This window comes from Cucurbita moschata, unplaced genomic scaffold (assembly GCF_002738365.1).
Source record: "Cucurbita moschata cultivar Rifu unplaced genomic scaffold, Cmos_1.0 Cmo_Scf00018, whole genome shotgun sequence".
Classification (NCBI taxonomy): Eukaryota; Viridiplantae; Streptophyta; class Magnoliopsida; order Cucurbitales; family Cucurbitaceae; genus Cucurbita; species Cucurbita moschata.
In genome coordinates this window covers 2,136,001-2,157,968 of record NW_019268534.1, presented here as the reverse complement: position 1 = coordinate 2,157,968, position 21,968 = coordinate 2,136,001, and the positions used below count along the sequence as shown (strand labels likewise).

Genomic DNA, 21,968 nt, shown 5'->3' with positions numbered 1-21,968 from the left:
TATTATATATAATTTACCTATAAACACGATTCATTTAGTTAGGTTGGGTTTTGTGAGATCGAACAATCTCTCCATGTCAATTCCTCGTATTGAAAAGGGGCGATATCTTGAAATAATCTATGGTTGATCGTGGCAGCAAAGAATTGATTAGCATGATTGGAGGGTGCAACGTCACACGGTGGATGAAATGATGATGCCACGAAGCCCTTTGGGTGGTTGATAAAGTTCGAATTATGACCATTTTGATAGTGGAAGAGAGACGGGGTTGTGGTGGCGGTGGTGAACATTGCAGAGCCGTTGTAGAGGGTGGTTGAGATGGGCGGAGGAAAGAAGGTTGTTCGTGTCATGTTGGGGCTAGGGTGAGTGTGTTGGCCTTCGTAGGTCGTGACGACAATACTTGGATCTTTTAAATATCTCTCCACTCGTTTCTTTACATTGCATGCTACACTAGTACAACGATAATAGCTTCTAAAACGCGAGAGTAAAAAAGAATGTTAGGAAAAAGTATATAAATCCCCGTACGGTAGAAATTCACGTTGGAAATTTACCTAGGGTAAGGGTTGTTTTTCACCGCTTTCTGACCGTACTTTCTCCATCTATAACCATCTTCCAAATGATCGACTTCACTTTTTGTCATGAACGCGAACCGTGGTTCTTGATCTTTCTTCTTTCGAGTCATTTTCTTTGTTTTCATCCTATATTTACCACCCGATCGTAAAAGTTCAATTAATTACTCGGAGAGTTGAAAATCCTCTTAAAGAAAATTACAAAAATAGAAAACAAAGCACTCACTGTTTATCGGTTTTTAGGGTTTGTCGGGAATGTTGTTTCTCTTCTCTCTCTAGCTTTGGCTCGATCACCTCATCATTGACGATCTCGCTCGACGATGAATAATTCGATGTAGTTGGCCATTGGTTCCCAATCTCCAAATTTTCGACGGGATTTGTAATCAGGGAAGACGATAAAGATGACAATGAAAACACATCAAATTGTGACGAAAATTCTTGATCAACAGCGATCAGCTCCATGAACCTGAGACAACTCTGGTTCTCGAGAAATGGAAACTGCAACGAATCGGCTGCTGCCACCTCATCCATCTTCATTTAAAAAAAAAAATCTAGAGAGAGTGAGAGGAGGAGAATGAGAATTTTATAGAGAGAAAAAATTGGAATTTAAGAACAATGAATGGGAATTGGGGGATTGGGGGATTGGGGACCGGCAATTGTAGGTCACCGGACAGTGGGAGTGGAAAACAAATACGTGGACCGACAGAACAGAAGAGAAGGTGCGACACGTCGTACTGGGGCGGTAACCGGTCGGTCTGAACGGGGTTTTGACGCACGTGAAGTATATGCGGCTAAATCATGAATACGCCGTCGTTTGGTGAGCATGCGTAATAAATATAATTCTTTTTATTATTTTCTCAATCCCGATATTGCTTCATTGTCTCCCCATTCGTTCACAATCTCTTTCAATCTTTTCCTTTTTTCTTTTTTCTTGAAGGATTTAATAAAAAAGATATCCAAATCTTTATGAAAATTAATGTTATTGTATTTATTATTCCAACACATCAAAATCATTGTGATCGGGATCGATCCGTGACGAATTCAATTAATCTTTCTGAAAAGATGGGAATAAAGATTCCATTCGATAATAGTTTTATTTATTTTAGTATATATATTAACATATATCAAAGGTGACACGTGATAATTGTGGTACATGAATGAAATAAGATCATATTTGAAAATTAAGAGTGCTTAAAAGAATAAAATTTTAATATCTATATTAGTAACGTGCACTTTCTTTTCGGTGGTTTACCTAGAGTGTTGAATTTGTTTTTTTTATAATAATTATGGATTAATTTGTGTTTGTTTGTAAATTTTTAATATATTTTATATAAGATTGTATCCGAACAATTATAAATTGAGATATATAAAACTTAAAAAAAAAAAATTAACAACCCAACCCGAAAATAGAGGGTTGGGTTGGGTTGTGAAAAGTTTCGGGTTGGGTTGGGTTACCAATCCAACCAACCCGAACTTTTAGGTGGGTCAAAAAAATCGCTCAACCCAATCCAACCTAGACCATGTACACTCCTACTTGATTCTTACCATTTTAGAGTTCATCTGATTCTGTGATCAATGAGTCAATTCTTGGGATCACCTTGGACGACCTTAATTATATTTCAAAAAAAAAAAAACTTTTTTTCAAACATGATTAAAAAATCCCAATAATATATATATATATTTAAAAGCTTTCTTTTTTGTTCTGCTTTTTGTGTGGATATAATCCTACAAAAAAATAGCATGTGATTCTGAAGTTTCCTACGGCCTTCTGATTTCATTTTCAAATTATATATATATTTTTTTATAAAAAAGAATACACTTTTTTAATTTCAAACTAAATAATTCAATTACTGAATTTTAGATTTTGTTGCTTCCCCTTCTTCCAATTTTCAATAATTACTATCCATATCAACATTTATTTATTTTTATTAACTTTTAAAATTAAAATATTTATTTTTTTTTCCTGAAATTTAGAAGCAGAGACCCGTGGACCTCTCTCTAGTAGATATATTTTAAAATTGTGAGCATGACAGCGATACGTAACGAACAAAAATGGACAATATTTGCTAGTGTTGAGTTTGAAAACAATATCAACTAGCAGTTAACTTAAGCTATTTTTGTCAAAACGAAAATAAACAATATCTACTAACAATGAGCTTAAGTTGTTACAGAACCAAAGTGCAATTTCATCTCAACTATTTACCTACTCGTATTAATTTTATTTTATTCAAGTTTAATACACGGTGACGGTTTTCTCATGTCATTTTTCACATTTAAATAATAATTGTGTATCACATTTAACTTAAAATAAGTGGTTTTTAGTTAAAAATATAGGTTTTATTAACCTAGAGAGATAATAATGTAAAACTAGAAAAAAAAAATCAAAATTTTTGTATATAAAGAATATGAAAAAGATAAATGACCATTGAGCCCAAAGGTCACCGATGTGGGACCAAATCGCCGAGCAAAACAAAAACAACGGGCAAAATTCACGAGAAATTTAATTTTAAAAATTAAAATGATTTAAACTCGGAAAAAAAAGGTACGGATCCATGATAGAATCCGGATCCGAATGGTTAGCGGCCGCTCCACGACGAGATGAAGGTGTTGGCCTGCACTCATCCGTCAATTTCGATGATGACCTGTCATACCTTTCGCACGTGCCCCATCTTATAAATTTGTATTTTTCCACGTGAGTCTTTTTTTTTTCTTAAGAAAAAATTAAAATCTATAAATTTTAATTATTTTATTGTTCGAATATTTCAACACCACTCGTTTCAAATTCAAACCATCGATCAAGAATGATTCTAACCCTACAATCTAAACTGCATGCAAACTTAGCTTTGCTACTGCATTTTTCAATTTTAATATACAAAATAACTTTATATCATTTCATATATTAGTACAATACTCTAAAATAAATAAAAAAATTTTAAAATATATTAATAAAATGATTAATTCAAAATTTATAATTATCCAAAAATAAATAAATCCGATTTGATTCATATCATTTATCTACTAAATTATTTTTTATTTGTACGACTTTTATATATTTAGTTTTATACTTTTAAAATTTGAGGACTAAAATAAAATGTTTTAATATATATCAAATTCCAAAAAGTTTATTTATTTATTTATATAAATTAAAAAAATGAAAGAGAAAGAGAGAGGACAACGTCACCAAACTGTAAATAGGCATGAAATTGTTTGCCGACACCTTATTAAAGAGTCGACAACTGCACACATTTGAACAACAAATGTCGGTCCCTTTCAAATATGACACCACTCGACAATAAAGCATGCCATTTTTTTTTTTTTTTGAAATTATTATTTTTTATTTTTTTATTAAAAAAAGAGGGTGGAAAATTAAAAATACTATTTTTATTGCTCAATCTATAATTTTTATATTATATTTAATTTAACCCCACATTTTTTAATGAAGCTAACCGAAATACCTTTGAAACCCATTCCGAATTAAAAAATAAAAAATAAAAGGGTCTTTTTGTTAATTATATTATTTTATTTATTTATATTGCATCTTTAATTTGGATCAAGTTTTATATTATTTAAAAATAAATTTATGGTATGCAAATGAGCCCAATCTTCTGAGGCAATAATGGGCCTGAAAGCCCAATTTCATCGTACCCCAAAACACACGAGCTTTTATATAATATAATAAAAAAGAATTCACTAAATTAATAAAAAAAAAATCCAACTTTATATATATATATATATATATATATATGTATATATATAGTGAGGTTAAGGTTATTTTTAAATTTTTATGGGTATTTTTTAAATACATTATCTCTAAAATACTTTTAGAAAAATATGTTTAATAAGTTATATATACTTAAAATTGATAATTTTTTCTTTTAACCTTATTGATATTATAATTTTTTAGATTAAAGTCTAGTCATATCTCTCTACCCGATAGTTATATGCTGTAAGTCGTTGTTGTTGACTTTTTACTTGCATCACATATAACATTAATTTCAATCTCTCAAATTTTGCTTTCAAAACTCTCTTTCGAAATCTCTCTGTCTCGTTTTCTAAAACTTTCTTCTTGAACTGGAGTCAGAGAATCGAGCATATATCGTTTAGCCATAGGCGATACAAGAATCGCAAGTCGGAGATTTTTATATAAACATAAATATAAAAGACAATTATATAATAATAATACACAATAATATTACAAATGAGAAGAAGAGAAAAAGGTCAAATCTTTTCCACACCGAAAAAAGAAAAATAAAAATAAAATTAAAGTTAAATCTCTCTCTCTCTCTCTCTCTAGAACTACAGAGGAGAGAGATGCAAATACAAATAAAGCAAAAGGGAAAGAAGAATGATATATATAATAAAATCACATATATCAATCTTTACAGATAGATGATGATATGGGTTTTACACAATTTTATATAAATAATAATAATATTAAAATTAAAAATGAAACCTTTTCAAATTCTTGAAGAAGAACCGGACAAGACATCGACCAAAGTCCTCATGAATCTCACTCTTGTTTGCAACGACAATATGTAGTCAGCTGTGTGAGTGAAAAGCTGTTCTAATGAGTCGTCGTTGTCGCTGTTGTTGTCATTGTCATTGTTGTTGTTCATGTTGGGTACGAGGTTTCTCAAAGTGGTGACCCTTTGCACTATTCTAGTTGATGATCTTCTTGTCTTCTTGGCCAATGATTTGCTTGTTCTTCTTGTTGTTGTTCTTCTTCTGCAACTTCTGTTGTTTTTTTGTTCTTCTTCCATGGAAGATTTCTTCAATATGGATCCATTGATGATGATATCTTGTGTTGGTTCTTCCATGTTGAGTTGAAGTAGCAAAAGGGTTTTTGGGAAAGCTCCCATATGGTGTTGTTTTCTTCTCTCTCTCTTGTGGTGAGGAAACTAGAGGGAGAGAAATTGGGATTTGGATGTTGATGGCAATGGTGGCTTAGGGTTTTTATATGGAGGAAATTTATGAACTTGGTTGGTGACAAAAGAGAGGATAAGTTGCAAAAAGAGAAATGATTGAGAGAAGGTTGGAATAATGATATTAATCATTATTATTTTATACCGAGTGAGAGGAATCGTTCAAAAGAGATAACTACATCGTAACGACTATCTATTGAGATATAGTGTGAGATCCCACATTGATTAGAGAGAAAAATGAAACATTCTTTATAAGAGTGTGGAACTGTGAGATCCCACATCGATTAGAGAGAAAAATGAAACATTTTTTACACCCTTTTACAAGGGTGTGGAAGACTCTCCCTAGCATACACGTTTTAAAAACTTTGTGGGGAAACTCGAAAGGGAAAGCTCAAAGAGTACAATATCTGCTAACAGTGGGTTTCAACTGTTACAAATGGTATCAGAGACAGACACCGGGCAGTGTGTCAGCGAGGACGCAAGACCCCAAAAAACGTAGATTGTGAGATGTGAGAGGGGAACAAAACATTTTTTTTATGAGAGTATGAAAACCTCTTCCTAGCAGACATGTTTTAAAATTTTTGAGGTGGGATTAGACTGTTACAAATGGTATCAAAACTAGACATCGAGCAGTGTGCCAACAAGGACGCTGGGCCTTGAAGGGGGTAGATTATGAGATCCCACGTCGATTGGAAAGAAGAACGAAACATTTTTTTTTATAAGAATGTGAAACCTCTCCCTAGCAGACGCGTTTTAAAAACCGTGAGGGAAAGTCCAAAGAAGACAATATCTACTAGGAATGGACTTGAGCTGTTACATATACCGTCTTTATTATAAAACAAACACGTTGTATCGGCTTGATTGAATAAATTTATCGGATAGAAAGAAAAGAGAAAGGGTAAGAATGGTGGGGGATTGCTTTAGGGCATGTTGTCCAACTCAAAGCACATGCACCCACATGATTTTCTCACCATCGCCACCACCATCACCACCCTCTTCCTCAGCCCCCCCTCCACATAAACCACTACTCACACTCTGGATTATTCCTCCCCCCCACTTTCCAAGTTCAATGGACATCATTTAGAGAGAGAGACACACACACACACTTCATTTCATTAATTAAAATTATCACTACATCCCTATCTTTAAACTTTACTCATACCCACATTATATAACATATTAGTTAGCTAACAACACCGCCCACGTTCGTTTAACATGGTATCAAAACATAATATCATAATTAACAGTTGCTTTTTTGTCGTTAAGAAGCTTGCACTTATGAATGTATGAAAAAAAACCCATCAAACATCTCAAACTTGTATATAATGATTATTACGAGACAACTGCATTTTAACGAACGAAAACAGAAGGGTATTTTGGGAAATATTTGTGGGAACAATGTGGATAATATGTGTTGGGATTTTGTTTGTGACATTCATGAATCTCCATGTTTTGAGTCAAAATTATTAGGGTTTTTCTCTCTCTTCTTTCTCTTTTGGAAAGGAAGAGACTTTTTCATTTTGTGTACATGTTTGGACATGTCTGGTTCATTCATTGTACGGATACATATTTTTCATCGAACAATTTCAACCAAACACAAAGATAATCCATTCTCTCTCTCTCTCTCTAAACATATTATAAGATCATAACCTAAAAATATGAATCAAATTCTATGTACTAAACATATTTATTAGTGAATTTTGTAAATCTTGAGGCATAGTTTAAAGGTGGGTGTGTATTGGGATGTGTTTATATGTAAATTAGGGAAATTTAAAGGGTTTATGTATAAATTAATGGAACTTGCTAAAAGGGGGTCACATGCATTACTCATCAATGAACCAAAAGGTTAAGAAATGAGTTGGAGTTGGGGGCATGTTATGAAAAATTATAAGAAAGTTGTGTAGGGTGGCCAATTTCATGCCATTTAATAGGCTAGCTTGATGGGTTTTTATTAAAGCTACTTGAGAAAGACGAAGAGAAAGAGTTGAAGTACGTTTGAGTCGATTGGTATGAATATCGGTTGTGATACTCGAGTAAAAGATGAATACATGAATGAACTGATACTCCATTCAAATGAGAGCGATATTGACTGTAACAGCCCAAATTCACTGTTAGTAGATATTGTCCGCTTTGACCCGTTATGTATCGTCATCAACCTCACGATTTTAAAATGCGTATATTAGGAGAGAATTCCACCCCTTATAAGAAATGCTCTGTTCCTCATTTAATTATTATTTAGAGAATAAAAACATTATTTTTGTTTTTAAAAAAAATCATCTATAAGGTTATATATAATTAAACACATGTTTGAATTTAATTGGTGAGAGAATTAATTTCTTAATTATTATTATTTAAAGAATAAAAAATGTTTAAGCAAGCACACACGCTCGCATTTTATTGGTGAAGCCATTAATTAGTTTTATAATTATATCAAATTATTGACCAAAGATAATTCTTTTATTTTATTTAATGTTAAGAGAAATTATGGATGTAATAAAAAAAGGGTTTATTATAATGTTTGCACTTAAGAGATAATTAATAATAGACATTAGCTTAATCAATGTCCACGTGGGTTCTTGACTTTATTGATGGATGATGTGGTTGATCACATGGAAATAATATGCCAATATACATATGGAAATAGGGGTGTACATGGTCCGAATTGAGTCGGGTTAAAGGAATTTTTTAACCCAACCAAAAAATTCGGATTGGTTGGGTTGGTAACTCAACCCAACCCAATCTGCTATTTTCAGATTGGGTTCGGATTGGATTGTCAAATTTTTTTTTTGAAGTTTTATTTATCCACAATTTATAATTATTCAGATGATAAAATATATTAAAAGTTCATCAATAACCATAAATCAATTTAGAATTTTGAATATGCTTCAAATTTATATATATATATATATATATATATATAAATATAATTTATGATCATCAACGAAATGTGAATTGCAAATTAAAAATAACAAAATCATATAAACAAAATAAAAAATAAAAAATAACAAATTGCAAATTAAAAATAATAAAATAATATAAACAAAACAAAATAAATTAAAAAATAAATAACAAAATAAAATAAAAAAATAACAAAATAATATAAACAAAACAAACAAATTAAAAATAATATAAACAGAATAATATTAAACTCGAGCGTGAGTGTCCCTACTACTCTGGCATACCCATTAGTACGGAGGGAGTCTTAATATATTTTATATATTTTTATTTGGCCCGGGTCAACTCGAAGGTTTTGCCCATGAATCTCGATTCAGTTCGGGTTCAAAAAAAATGGACCAAACCCTACTCGAAATGCTAATCCAACCCAACCTAACCTTATAGTTTAGGTTGGGTTGGTCTGGGTTGTCGGGTTGAATATACACCCCTATATAAAAATTTAATTTATATTTTTTCTAATTACTACCCATTAGATATTTTAATCAAGATCGATATTTTAAATTTTTACTGATTACTGCACATTAGATGAGAATAAAAATGTGGTAAAAGTTAAAATACATAAAGCGATAGTCTATGGTAATAAAAAGTATATTCTAAATAGGATAAAATATTTAATATCATTACAAAGGTGATTCCAAGGGAACTAAAATAAAAGTGATTCCCATTTATCTACAACATAACACGTATTCACTCTTCGGATTCCTTCCTCATATATTTTTATTTTTCCTTTTATTATATATTAAAAAGAGAAATTCTCCACTAATAATCAGTGATGTGATTATGATGTGATGTCCGAATAAAATAATGATACATGAATGAACAGATGATATAATAATAATATTTTTTTTTCAGTGGCTCGATTATAAAATTCCAAGGTTTAATGCGATGACTTGGAGCAATCCTATGCTACGTCACGTTTTGGGAAATTTTCTGAAAAAACATGTGAGTGAGATCAAAATATACTAAAATGAGTCGGGTTGGTTTACGGGGGTAGTTTTTACTCTTAAGCGTGTTGTTGGCTCAATCATAAGAAATTTTTAAAAGAATGGATAATTATTCAACTAGAGTAAAAGAGGGTACATGAATGAACCGAGATCATATTCGAATGAAAGTCACTGCCTATACCAATAAGATGGACCTTCTTTTTCAGTATCTCAATCATAAGAACTCCAATCATTTATGTTGATATCGTACCTATAAATATTTAGATCGACATATCGTAACTCTTAAGAGTTTAGAGGAAGAGATAATGTTAGCATATTCATAACTCGGTGATAAAGATATAAAGTTATAGGGTACCCGAGAATAAATTCAATGGATATAATGGCTTAAAAAGATTTGAATGTGTGGCTATATTATTCCATAAAATGCCAACAAAACATTAATCTTTTTATGGAATAAATTCTTAAATTTTTAATCATTTCTTCCATTGTTTTTTCATATTGGTCTCCATAGTGACAAAATAAAGATTTATTCTCTTACTTTTTTTATTCTAAGTTTTATGCCATATAAAATTTTAAGATATGGTGTCAAATTTTATTTAGAAAAAGAAAAAGAAAAAAAAAATACTTGAGCAACTATAAATGATTTTATTGTTTGCATAGTTTCTCCATACAAGTTATCAAGTGTTGGTTGTGTTTGAGCTTATGAACCATCTCTGATATCATCCTCGTATCACAACTTAGGTTGCTTGTCTTGTGTTTAAGGTTGTCTGTAAGTTTGAACAGTTTTTGAGTGATTCAAGTTCCACCTGGCTCCTTCTTAACTACCTAGCTTCATGTCTTCCAACTACTTTGATCTTTCAAATGGGAACATCAATGTAAAAGGAGTTCCCTTGCTATCAGAAGTCCCAAGCAACGTCTTTTTCAGTCCTTTTTCTTCGGTACGATCCTCCGATGCGCCACTTCCTCTGCTCCAACGAGTCCATGCTCTGTCCCATAAGGGTGGATTTCTTGGTTTCGACCAAAGTCAAAGTCAGCCTTCTGATAGGCTGATCAATTCTCTGGGAAAGTTCGAGGGTAGAGAGTCGTTAAGTATCTTTAGATTCAAAACATGGTGGTCGACCATGTGGGTTGGGAGTTCTGGATCGGATATTCAAATGGAAACTCAATGGGTCATTTTGAATGTCCCTGAAATAAGGTCATATGTCGTTATCGTACCTATTATAGAAGGGAGTTTCAGATCTGCCCTTCATCCTGGGACTGATGGGCATGTCATGATTTGGGCTGAAAGTGGCTCAACTCAAGTGAAAGCATCGAGATTTGATGCCATAGCTTACATTCATGTGTCTGATAACCCATACAATCTAATGAAAGAAGCTTATGCTGCTATTAGAATCCATTTGAATACTTTTAGGCTGTTGGAAGAGAAGAGTGTGCCAGATTTGGTGGATAGATTTGGTTGGTGTACTTGGAATGCATTTTTCTTGAATGTCAATCCCGTGGGAGTTTGGCATGGTGTGAATGATTTTACTGAAGGTGGAGTCTCGTTGAGGTTTCTCATCATTGACGATGGGTGGCAGAGTATCAATGCNGATGGCGAAGACCCACATCGAGATATGAAACACATTGTTTTGGGTTCAAATCAGATGACTGCTAGACTTTACAAATTTGAAGAGTGTGACAAGTTCGGGAAGTACAAAGGTGGGACTATGTTGGGTCCAAATGCTCCACCATTTGATCCCAAGAAACCAAAGTTGTTGATCTCAAAGTCGATCGAGATTGATAATGCTGAGAAAGATAGAGATAATGCCATTCAATCTGGAGTCACTGACATATCTAAGTTTGAAGCTAAAGTTCAGAAATTGAAGCAAGAGTTGATGGATATTTTTGGGAATGATCAAGATGAAGAAGAAAACAACGGTAATGGAAATTACAAAGGCGATGACATGGGAATGAAGGCTTTCACAAGGGATTTGAGGACAAAATTCAAAGGTTTGGATGACATATACGTTTGGCATGCTCTTGCTGGTGCTTGGGGCGGTGTAAGGCCGGGTTCTACCCATCTCAAATCCAAGATAACTCCCCTCAAATCCTCTCCTGGACTTGACGGGACAATGACAGACCTAGCAGTTGTAAAGGTCATTGAAGGCAAGATTGCCCTCGTTCATCCTGATCAGGCCTACGATCTATATGATTCCATGCATTCGTACCTTTCTAAAGCTGGGATTACAGGAGTGAAAGTTGACGTTATACATGTAAGTTTCTACGTAATGAAAACTTCATTTTCTCTTTTATTTATTTCTTTTACAACTTAATCAATTTATCCACTTGTTTGTTCAATGAAGACTCTAGAATACGTCGCAGAGGAATATGGAGGAAGAGTTGATCTTGCGAAGGTATATTATAAGGGTTTGACCGACTCTATTGTGAAGAACTTCAAAGGGACTAACCTTATCTCGAGCATGCAACAATGCAACGATTTCTTCTTCCTTGGCACAAAGCAAAACTCCATAGGAAGAGTCAGTAAGATTCTAAACTGTTCCCTTCTATGCATTCTCGATAGTCATTTGAAATTCATTCAAAATTCTAATTTAAATTAAGTTAGACTACTAATATATGATTCTTGGAGCAGGTGATGATTTTTGGTTCCATGATCCACAGGGTGATCCTACGGGTGTGTATTGGTTACAAGGTGTTCATATGGTCCACTGTGCATATAATAGCATGTGGATGGGGCAGATCATACAGCCTGATTGGGACATGTTCCAATCAGACCATATGTGTGCCAAATTCCATGCAGGATCAAGAGCCATCTGTGGGGGACCTGTGTATGTGAGTGATTCAGTGGGTGGCCACGACTTTGATCTCATAAAGAAACTTGCATATCCTGATGGAACAATTCCCAGATGCCAACATTTTGCCCTCCCCACTCGAGATTGCCTCTTCAAGAATCCTTTATTTGACAACAAAACTGTTCTCAAGATATGGAACCTTAACAAGGTACTTTCTAGCTCCATCTTTTACTAATTTAAACACCTAAGCGTTTATAACCTTTTCGAAATTGACATTTATTACAGTATGGAGGTATTATTGGAGCTTTCAATTGCCAAGGAGCAGGTTGGGACCGTAAAGAGAAAAGAATCAAGGGACATCCAGAATGCTACAAGCCAATATCCACAACAGTACATGTAAACGATGTGGAATGGGACCAAAAACCAGAAACAGCCCCAATGGGAAATTCCGTTGAATACATTGTGTATCTAAACCAAGCTGAGGAAATTCTCCACACTACCCCGAAATCTAAACCGCTAGAACTGACCCTTCAACCATCTACATTCGAGCTCTTCAATTTCACACCCATCAAAAAGCTAGATTCCAACATCAAATTCGCTCCTATAGGCCTGACAAACATGTTCAACAGTTCTGGAACGATTCAACATTTGAAATACAACAAAAACGGAGTGGAACTGAAAGTGAAAGGAGGAGGAAATTTCTTAGCTTACTCGAGTGGGTCGCCGAAAAAGTGCATTTCGAATGGAATGGAAGTCGAATTTGAATGGGATTCCAAAGGAAAGCTGAGTCTTGATCTTCCTTGGATGGAAGAAGTTGGTGGAGTTTCTAATTTGGATATTCTCTTTTGAGAAATTTGACCATCTAAGTTTATTTTTATGCATTGTTTGTATTTTCAACTCTTTTCCCTTCCCATTTTGTTGGGTTGCAAAGGGAATAAAATAAATTATCCAAATATATTTATAATTTAATATATCTTATCCAAACACAATTAAATATTTAACCTAATTTTTAAAAATTCAAAATTTAATATTACATGAACACTTACGTACGTACATATGCATATATTGAATATATGTATGAACGTAAGACGGGATGGAGATTTAGACAAAGTCTAATTGAGGCGAAGAATTTTTGTTCTGTTACCCATCTAGATTGCACGAGTTAAATAAACACCTATATTTACAAATCTGACTTAAATCTCGTATGTATTATTATAATAATGAAATAGCAATATTATATTATTAATATTATTACTTTTCCACAAACAAAAATAATCGTCTTTTTTTATAAACGCGTTTTTCAAGGAAATGGATAATTTTTTTTTGTGTGAACACGTAAGGAAATTAAACTAAAATAAGGTCAAATTTATTATTTTATTATTTTAAATATTAAATGCTATATTTAATCTAAATATTGTGCAAAAAAAAATTATAAGCTATATCAATTTTTAATTTTATAATTTTTTAAAAAATAACTGCAATCTCAATTTTTAAATTTTAATTGTTATAATTTTTTTATTTAAAAAAGTATTTCAGTTTAATCCTTTATAAAATAAATGTTTGAAACCATTTATTTTTTTTATTGTTATTTTTTATTTTATTTATTTATTTATTGTTGTGTGAACAAGTGAGTAGACTAAACCTCAAATAAATTAACGTTGTTCAACCTTAATAAGTTTATTTTTTCAAACTTATTATTTTATTATTTCAAATATTACATTTGAATTTTGAAATAAATATTATTAAGATAAATCTTTTTTTTAACTTTTAATTTTTATTATCGGGTGCTATCATTTTATTGAAACTTTTATTTTTTTATTATCACCTAGGTCTTAAATGTTTCGTTCCAGTTTAATCTCATCGCTAACAGTGTTTACCTGTTTCCATATCTTTATAAGTAACGTTTTTCGTTCCCTTCTCTAACCAAGGTGGAATATCACAATCCACCCCATTTGGGGCCCAACGTCCTCTCTAGCATATCATCTAGTGTCTTGCTCTGGTATCATTTGTAACAGCTCAAATCCACTATTATTAGATATTATTTGTTTTGGCCCGTTATATATTGTGGCCAATATTATCGTCGCCAACATAATATATATCTCGTAACTTTTATTTTTTATTTTTTTAGTGTGAACAAGTGAGTGGACTAAAATTAAAATAATTTCACGTTATTTAAAATTATCATTTTATTATTTTAATATATCATATTCAAATAATATATTAAATGTATGATTTTTTTTTTAATAGAAATATTGAGAATGGGTGAAAAATTGAATAGCTTTCAAACCTAAGAATTTGTTCTACAGGAAGAGATAAAATTTAAATCCAAAGATTTAAATACGTGGCTATATTTATTCATAAAATGCCAACAAAAAAAAACATTCTTCTTTTTATGGAATAAATTCTAAAAAAATTTAATCATTTCTTTTTTTTTTTTTTTTTTTTTTTTTTACCAAGAATATTTTAATAATATTCTTAAACCTTAAAAAAAAAAAATTAATTAAATACCATTCAAATTGAGATGAAACAGTTTTTGTTTAAAAAATATATTTAAACTTTGAAAAGAAAAGTTGTGACAGTTAGACGAGAGTTATATATGAATGAACTGAGATCATATCTGAATGAAAGTGATCTCGAAGATAAGATGACTAAGAAAAATTTAAAAGAATTGAAATTTATACCTTTATACCTTTCTTATCGTTCAAATTTGAGATATTCGATAGGTATATTTGCATCGACTTTATATATTCACGTTCTTTTTTTGTTCAATTAAAGTACTATTGTTGGAATAGTATTTTCACAATAGGTCAAATTAGCTCTAGATCCTACAAGTTTTCTTCTTTACACCTGGCGTTGTTCTCGTGACATCCTTTCTTGCAATCGAAGAATTTTTGGGTGCACCACTTTTGTCCGTTTTAGTCTTCGTAATTTTTTATTTTGCGACTTCCCCTCAAATATTTGAAATATTAATACAATAGACTAAATTAATAAAAATATCATTAAACTTTCAACATGCTTAAATATATATTTTTTAAAATATATTTACTGGTAGTTTGGATGGAACCGATAATATTTTGTTTTAAAAATACCCTTAAACTTTGAAAAAGATTTAAAAAAAATAGTTTTAACATTTAAAAATATTTTAGCTTCCAAAAGTTTCACTAATATAGTTAAAATCGTCTAAAAAAACTTAAAAATATCTTTAAATTTTATTTAAAACCTCAAAATACCCTTGAACTTTTTAAAAATGTTAAAAAATACTCTTACTGTTACTGTATGAACGGAACTGTTAGTACCACATTTCAAAAATAACATTGATACCCTTAAACATTTAGACAAAAAGCCTTATTTAATTGAAATGGCTATCCCTTACCACACACGACATTTAACACGACACAACAAAATGCATACATATTTTAAACTTAGGTAGTAAAATTTCTCAAAAGAAGATGTCCAAATTTGAAACTCCACCCTCTTCTTCGATCCATGGAAGCTCAAAACTCAGCTTTCCATCCAAATTCCATTCAAATTTTACGTCCATTCCGTTTGAAAGGCACTTCTTCGGCGACCCACTTGAGTAAGCCAAGAAATTTCCTACTCCTTTCACTTTTAGTTCCACTCCCTTTTCGTTATATTTCAGATGTTGAATAGTTCCAGAATTGTTGAACATGTTCGCCAGGCCAATGGGAGCGAATTTGATGTTGGAGCTTAGCTTTTTGATGGGTATGAAATTGAAGAGCTCGAATGTAGATGGTTGAAGGGTTAGTTCTAGTGGTTCAGATTTTGAAGTCATGTGGACAATTTGCTCGGCTTGGTTCAAGTACACAACATATTCGACGAAATTCCCCATTGGGGCTGCTTCTGGTTTTTGGTCCCATTCCACATCCTTGACATGTACTGTTGTGGACATTGGCTTGTAACATTCTGGACGTCCCCTGATTCTCTGCTCTTTAGGATCCCATCCTGCTCCTTGACAGTTGAAAGCTCCAATTACACCTCCGTACTGTAATTAGATTCCAACGAAGAAGATAAAATAAACGTCGGTGTTTGAAAAAGATATAAATGCTTAGGTGTTTTAATTAGTAAAAGATGGAGCTAGAAACTACCTTGTTAAGATTCCATATCTTGAGAATAGTTTTGTTGTCAAATAAAGGATTCTTGAAAAGGCAGTCTCTAGTCGGGAGGGCAAAATATTGGCACTGTGGAATAGTTCCATCAGGATAGACGAGCTGCTTTATGAGATCAAAATTATGGCCGCCCACTGAGTCACTCACATAAACGGGACCCCCACAAATGGCTCTTGATGCTGCATGAAAACTGGCACATAAATGGTTTGATTGGAACATGTCCCAATCAGGCTGTATCATCTGCCCCATCCACATGCTGTTGTATGCACAGTGGATCATATGAACTCCTTGCAACCAATACGCACCCATGGGATCACCTTGTGGATCTTGAACCCAAACATCATCACCTATTCCACAATCATTTGTTGTAATGAATTGTTAACGAAAAAGTTCCGTCTTCTATGACATTCAAATGATCGAATAATCAATCAATGTAAAATTTTGAAATTCTTACCAACTCTTCCTATGGAGATTTGCTTTGTACCGAGATAAAAAAAATCATTGCATTGTTGCATACTAGAGAAGAGCCCAGTCCCTTTGAAGTTCTTGAGAAGGGAACGGGAGAGACCGTTATAATAGGCCTTTGCAAGATCAACTCTCCCTCCATATTCCTCCGAGACATACTCTAGAGTCTAAAAGAGTTGACACATTAGTTACTCGCAACCCTAAGTCAAAAAAATTAAAGTTTTAGAGATACTTACATGCATCACATCAACTTTCACACCTGTAACCCCAACTTTAGAAAGATAGGAATGCATGGAATCAAAGAAATCGTCAGCTTGGTCAGGATGAACGAGTCCGATGCTACCTTCGATGATCTTCACGACAGCAAGATCCTCCATCGAGCCATCGAGGCCAGGAGAAAGCTTGCAAGGAGTTAGCTTAGACTTCAAATGTGTAGAGCCAGGCCTTACACCACCCCAAGCACCAGCTAGAGCATGCCAAACAAACACATCATCCAAACCTTTGAATCTTGTCCTCAAGTCCCTTGTGAAAGCCTTTAGTCCAAACTCATCATCATCCTTGCTTGTAGCACTACTTTGTTCCTCATATCTCTCGAAAATCTCATTCAATTCTTCCTTTAGCTTTTGAATTTTGGTCTCAAATTGAGACAAATCAGTGATTCCAGATCTAATGGCCTTGTCTCTGTCTTTTCCAACCTCATCAATCTCAATTGCCTTGTTCATCAACAACTTCGGCTTCATTGGATCAAACGATGGAGCATTCGGTTCCAACAAACACCCACTTTTATACTTTCTAAATTTTTCACCTTCTTCAAAGCTATAAAGCCTTGAAGTCATTTGAGTTCCACCCCAAACAAGATTTTTCGTATCTCGAGTCGGGTCATCGCCATCCATGTTGATGCTCTGCCACCCATCGTCAATGATGAGAAATCTCGGCGAGATGCCGCCTTCCACAAACTCATTTAGACCACTCCAAATCCCAGCTGGGTCAACCGTTAAGTAAAAAGCATCCCAAGTGCACCAACCGAATTTGTCCACTAGATGTGTGACAGGCTTCTCTTCCAAGAGTCTAAACGTATTTAAATGGACTCTAATAGCAGCATAAGCCTCTTTCATTAAATTATAGGGATTGTCAGACACATGAACGTAGGCTATGGCATCAAAGCTCGATGCTTTCACATGAGTTGAGCCACTTTCAGCGCAAATCAAGACTTGTCCATCAGTTCCAGGATGAAGGGCAGATCTGAAACTGCCTTCGATAATGGGAATGATAACGACATAGGAGTTTATCTCAGGGACGTTTAGGATGACCCATTGAGTTTCCATTTGTAAATCAGACCCAGAATTCCCGACCCACATGGTCGACCACCATGTTTTGAACCGGAAGACGCTCACAAACTCCCTACCCTTGAATTTCCCCAAGGAATTGGTGAGCCTATCAGAAGGGTGCGAGTGATGAAAGCCGAGAAATCCGCCCTTATGGGACAGAGTCTGCACTCGTTGGAGCAGAGGAAGTGGGGCATCGGAGGATTGGCATAGGGAAGAGAAGGGGCTGAAAAACACATTGGTTGGGACATCCGACAGCAATGGAACGCCTTTGACATTGAGCTTCCCATCTGAAACATCAATAAGGTTCTCCAAGCTGTCGGATTTCAGAACAGAGGAGTTTAAGGTGGCTGTATCGTTTGGAGGTGCCATGGAAGATGCTTAACAGAGAGCTTGGAATGAGAAGAAGCTTAACAGAGAGAGGTAAAGAGTTGAAGGATTGTATGGAGAAAACATGGAAAGCATGGAAAGGATTTATAGGGAGAAGAGTGAATAAAATAAGCTATCCAAATTCAAGCAGATGCCACGTGCATCAATGTTGTATAAAAGGCTTAATTAAATTAGATAAGGGTTGGTATTCGACCCACGTAGATATCGCCCCACAACCATGACCTCGGAGCACCAGAATCTCAAGGGTCGCCCGGTTCTAGAGTTGATTAAGTTGACGTTATTTAGAAACATGGCGTTCAATATTGTTAGGGAGAACATAACGTCAGATTTGTTAAAAGAACTGTTCGTACAAAAAAACTGTAAAATTATTCAATTTACAAACGTTTGCATATACATCTTCCACGCATTATTGATGATTTTGGTCCTTTTCGAAAACATAGTTTGAAGACGTTGATACCATATACTACTTATTTATTTATTTATTATTATTGATATTCTATGGAATATATCAAAGAACATGTTTATATTATATTGATAATTTATATTTATCATAGCATTTTATTGCATAGTATATATTTATCATATTGTACGTGAATATTATACTCCATAACATATATTTATTATACTATATACCAGTTTATATAAAAATAATTAAAAAAACAATAATTATCTTCTCATCTTTCAATTTCATCCAATTATATTCTAGATACATAAAATGTTATATATATATATATATATATATATATATATATATATATATTACAATTAAAAATTATTTAAAAAATATTCTCACATGTATTCATTGAATAATTTATAAAACATGTGTATAGGACAAAATTATAAAATATATCTTTTAAAATTTACATTTTAATTTTAATTTTTTTTGGTTGTGTGTGAACAGGTAGTAAATTAAAATTGAAATAAGTTCACATTGTTCAAACTTATTATTTTATTATTTTAAATATTATATTCAAATTTTAAATTAAATACTATATTTAATCTAAATCATGCTCTCTATGTAACAAAACCGTAATTTTGACAATCATCGTGTATATATATCTTAGAACATATGGTTAACATTATACTACATCATTTAATATTTAAAAAATATATTAGTTAGGGAATATATATTTATATTTTATTTTCAAGATTAAGTTAGTTTATATTTTCCTTGTTGGTAGGTATTAGTTAGTATCTTGTATCATATTTAAAGTTGTGAATATCAATAAAGATTAAACCTTCCATCCCAATTTTATTTTCAATATTTGAATGATAAATATTGCGTCATACAATGCATAGTATATATTTATTCGTATTATATACGAATACTTATATAATATATATGAAAGTGGGGAGAATTGAAAAGTGATAACGGACTCAAAATTCTTATTTAGTTGACGGGTGAAATTTTTCTTCCCACTTTCTCTATTCTTCGTTTAAATTAGGGTTTGTCTCGATGGCCCCCAAAATATATTTTTACTTTTTATTAATAATATTGAACAATATCATAACATATCTTTTCACTTTTATTTTTTAATTGTTAATTTTTGTTTTTCTTTGTTTTTTCTTTTTCGGTGTGAACGTGGGTGGACTAAAATTAAAATAAGCTCATACGATTCAAACTTATTATTTTATTTTTTTGAATAATATATTTGATTTTTGAAACAAATACTATATTTTTTCTGAATCATATGCTATACATATTTTTTTTTTTTAAAAAGAAAAACAATTTTACAATTAAATTTGTCAAATTATATTAATTTTCACCCTCAGTTCCATCCAATTAACCTTAATTTTTTAAAAAGAAAAAGTTGCAATTTACATATATATTCACATTCTTATTTAATAAATTATAAAACATATTTATAAAACAAAATCATAACATATCTCTTTCAACTTTTAATTTCTTAATTGTATTTATTTTTGTTACGTGTGAACATGAACATGTGTGTGGACTAAAATTAAAATAAGTTTTGTTCAAACTGTTCTTCTATGTATTCATTGAATTTCATAAGTTTTCTTTGGATTAAAATTAAAATGAGATTTATTCAATATTATTTTATTATTTTAAATAATATATTCAAAATTTTAAATTAATACTATATTTAATCTAATTATAATGTTTTTTTTAAGTTTTTATTTGAAAACCCTTAAAAAAATATTCTCATCTACCTTCAATGAAATTAAAACAGAGGTAGAAGACAAAATCATAACATATATTTTTATTTTTTAATGTTCACATTTGTTTGTTAGATTTTTTTTTTCTTTTTGTGTGTGTGTGAACAAGTGAGTGGACTAAAATTAAAATAAGTTTATTATATTTAAAAAAAAAACATAATTTTAATAAAACTTTAAGGTTTCGTGAGGTGTAAAACATTATCCGAATATATATATATATATATATATATATATATATATATATTACTTCTCTGCAACTATAAATTGGTTTATTGTTTCCATAGTTTCTCCATACAAGTTTATCAAGTTCTTCTCGAACTCTTGTTCTGATCTTCTCTTTTACAAGCTTAGATTCTGTTTGAACTTATAAACCATCTCTAACTTAGGTTGTCTGTAAGTCTTTTAAGCACCTAGCGTCATGAAGAGCTTGGACAGCTATGTTCATCTTTCCAATGGGAACATCAATGTAAAAGGAGTTCCTTTGCTATCTGACGTCCCAAACAACGTCTTTTTCAGTCCTTTTTCTTCGGTACGATCCTCCGATGCGACACTTCCTCTGCTCCAACGAGTCTGTGCTCTGTCTCATAAGGGTGGATTTCTTGGTTTCGACCAAAGTCAAAGCCAGCCTTCTGATAGGCTGATCAATTCTCTGGGAAAGTTCGAGGGTAGAGAGTCGTTAAGTATCTTTAGATTCAAAACATGGTGGTCGACCATGTGGGTTGGGAGTTCTGGATCGGATATTCAAATGGAAACTCAATGGGTCATTTTGAATGTCCCTGAAATAAGGTCATATGTCGTTATCATACCTATTATAGAAGGGAGTTTCAGATCTGCCCTTCATCCTGGGACTGATGGGCATGTCATGATTTGGGCTGAAAGTGGCTCAACTCAAGTGAAAGCATCGAGATTTGATGCCATAGCTTACATTCATGTGTCTGATAACCCATACAATCTAATGAAAGAAGCTTATGCTGCTATTAGAATCCATTTGAATACTTTTAGGCTGTTGGAAGAGAAGAGTGTGCCAGATTTGGTGGATAGATTTGGTTGGTGTACTTGGAATGCATTTTTCTTGAATGTCAATCCCGTGGGAGTTTGGCATGGTGTGAATGATTTTACTGAAGGTGGAGTCTCGTTGAGGTTTCTCATCATTGACGATGGGTGGCAGAGTATCAATGCGGATGGCGAAGACCCACATCGAGATATGAAACACATTGTTTTGGGTTCAAATCAGATGACTGCTAGACTTTACAAATTTGAAGAGTGTGACAAGTTCGGGAAGTACAAAGGTGGGACTATGTTGGGTC

The 21,968-nt window shown here is 32.6% G+C and overlaps 4 protein-coding genes across 5 annotated transcripts in view; 2 read left to right on the top strand and 2 right to left on the bottom strand.

Moving 5' to 3' along the window:
• Positions 1-23: 23 nt before the first annotated feature.
• On the bottom strand, positions 24-1,097 carry LOC111455851 (probable WRKY transcription factor 23). Its single transcript, XM_023097478.1, has 3 exons — positions 793-1,097; positions 549-695; positions 24-468 (listed from the first exon to the last, which is right to left on the bottom strand). Exons 1-3 carry the CDS (start codon positions 1,095-1,097, stop codon positions 39-41), a joined length of 882 nt encoding a protein of 293 aa, XP_022953246.1. The 3' UTR covers positions 24-38.
• LOC111455849 (stachyose synthase-like) lies at positions 1,022-18,583 on the bottom strand. Of its 2 annotated transcripts, XR_002712639.1 has the most exons (5): positions 17,005-18,583; positions 16,758-16,935; positions 16,283-16,650; positions 15,553-16,179; positions 1,022-1,032 (listed from the first exon to the last, which is right to left on the bottom strand). XR_002712639.1 is itself a non-coding variant. In XM_023097475.1 (4 exons), the coding sequence occupies exons 1-4, from the start codon at positions 18,463-18,465 to the stop codon at positions 15,616-15,618; spliced, it is 2,571 nt and encodes an 856-aa protein (XP_022953243.1). In that variant the 5' UTR covers positions 18,466-18,583; the 3' UTR covers positions 15,521-15,615. The 2 variants fall into 2 exon arrangements, 1 of the variants encoding a protein (XP_022953243.1); XM_023097475.1 differs by lacking the exon at positions 1,022-1,032 and having other exon boundaries at positions 15,521-16,179.
• Positions 10,045-13,147, top strand: LOC111455850 (stachyose synthase-like). The gene is made up of 4 exons (XM_023097476.1): positions 10,045-11,639; positions 11,730-11,907; positions 12,017-12,384; positions 12,462-13,147. Exons 1-4 carry the CDS (start codon positions 10,221-10,223, stop codon positions 13,023-13,025), a joined length of 2,529 nt encoding a protein of 842 aa, XP_022953244.1. The 5' UTR covers positions 10,045-10,220; the 3' UTR covers positions 13,026-13,147.
• A 2,461-nt stretch (positions 18,584-21,044) lies between the features above and the next one.
• Positions 21,045-21,968, top strand: part of LOC111455852 (stachyose synthase-like) — a 2,600-nt gene continuing 1,676 nt past the window's right edge. The window contains 1 exon segment of the mRNA XM_023097479.1: positions 21,045-21,968. This exon segment is cut by the window's right edge and continues 5 nt beyond it. Within this exon segment, the coding sequence (XP_022953247.1) occupies positions 21,080-21,968 (889 nt within the window). The 5' untranslated portion in view covers positions 21,045-21,079.

What these genes read in the sequence shown, in the direction of transcription:
- LOC111455849 (XM_023097475.1), bottom strand. Translation starts at nt 18,465, where the DNA reads ATGGCACCTCCAAACGATACAGCCACCTTAAACTCCTCTGTTCTGAAA. An exon ending in TGAAAGTTGATGTGATGCAT is followed by an intron (nt 16,936 to 17,004) that starts GTAAGTATCTCT and finishes CAACTCTTTTAG; the next exon opens with ACTCTAGAGTATGTCTCGGA. An exon ending in AATCTCCATAGGAAGAGTTG is followed by an intron (nt 16,651 to 16,757) that starts GTAAGAATTTCA and finishes ATTGTGGAATAG; the next exon opens with GTGATGATGTTTGGGTTCAA.
- LOC111455851 (XM_023097478.1), bottom strand. Translation starts at nt 1,097, where the DNA reads ATGGATGAGGTGGCAGCAGCCGATTCGTTGCAGTTTCCATTTCTCGAG. An exon ending in ACCCTAAAAACCGATAAACA is followed by an intron (nt 696 to 792) that starts GTGAGTGCTTTG and finishes TGGTAAATATAG; the next exon opens with GATGAAAACAAAGAAAATGA. An exon ending in AAAAACAACCCTTACCCTAG is followed by an intron (nt 469 to 548) that starts GTAAATTTCCAA and finishes CTCGCGTTTTAG; the next exon opens with AAGCTATTATCGTTGTACTA.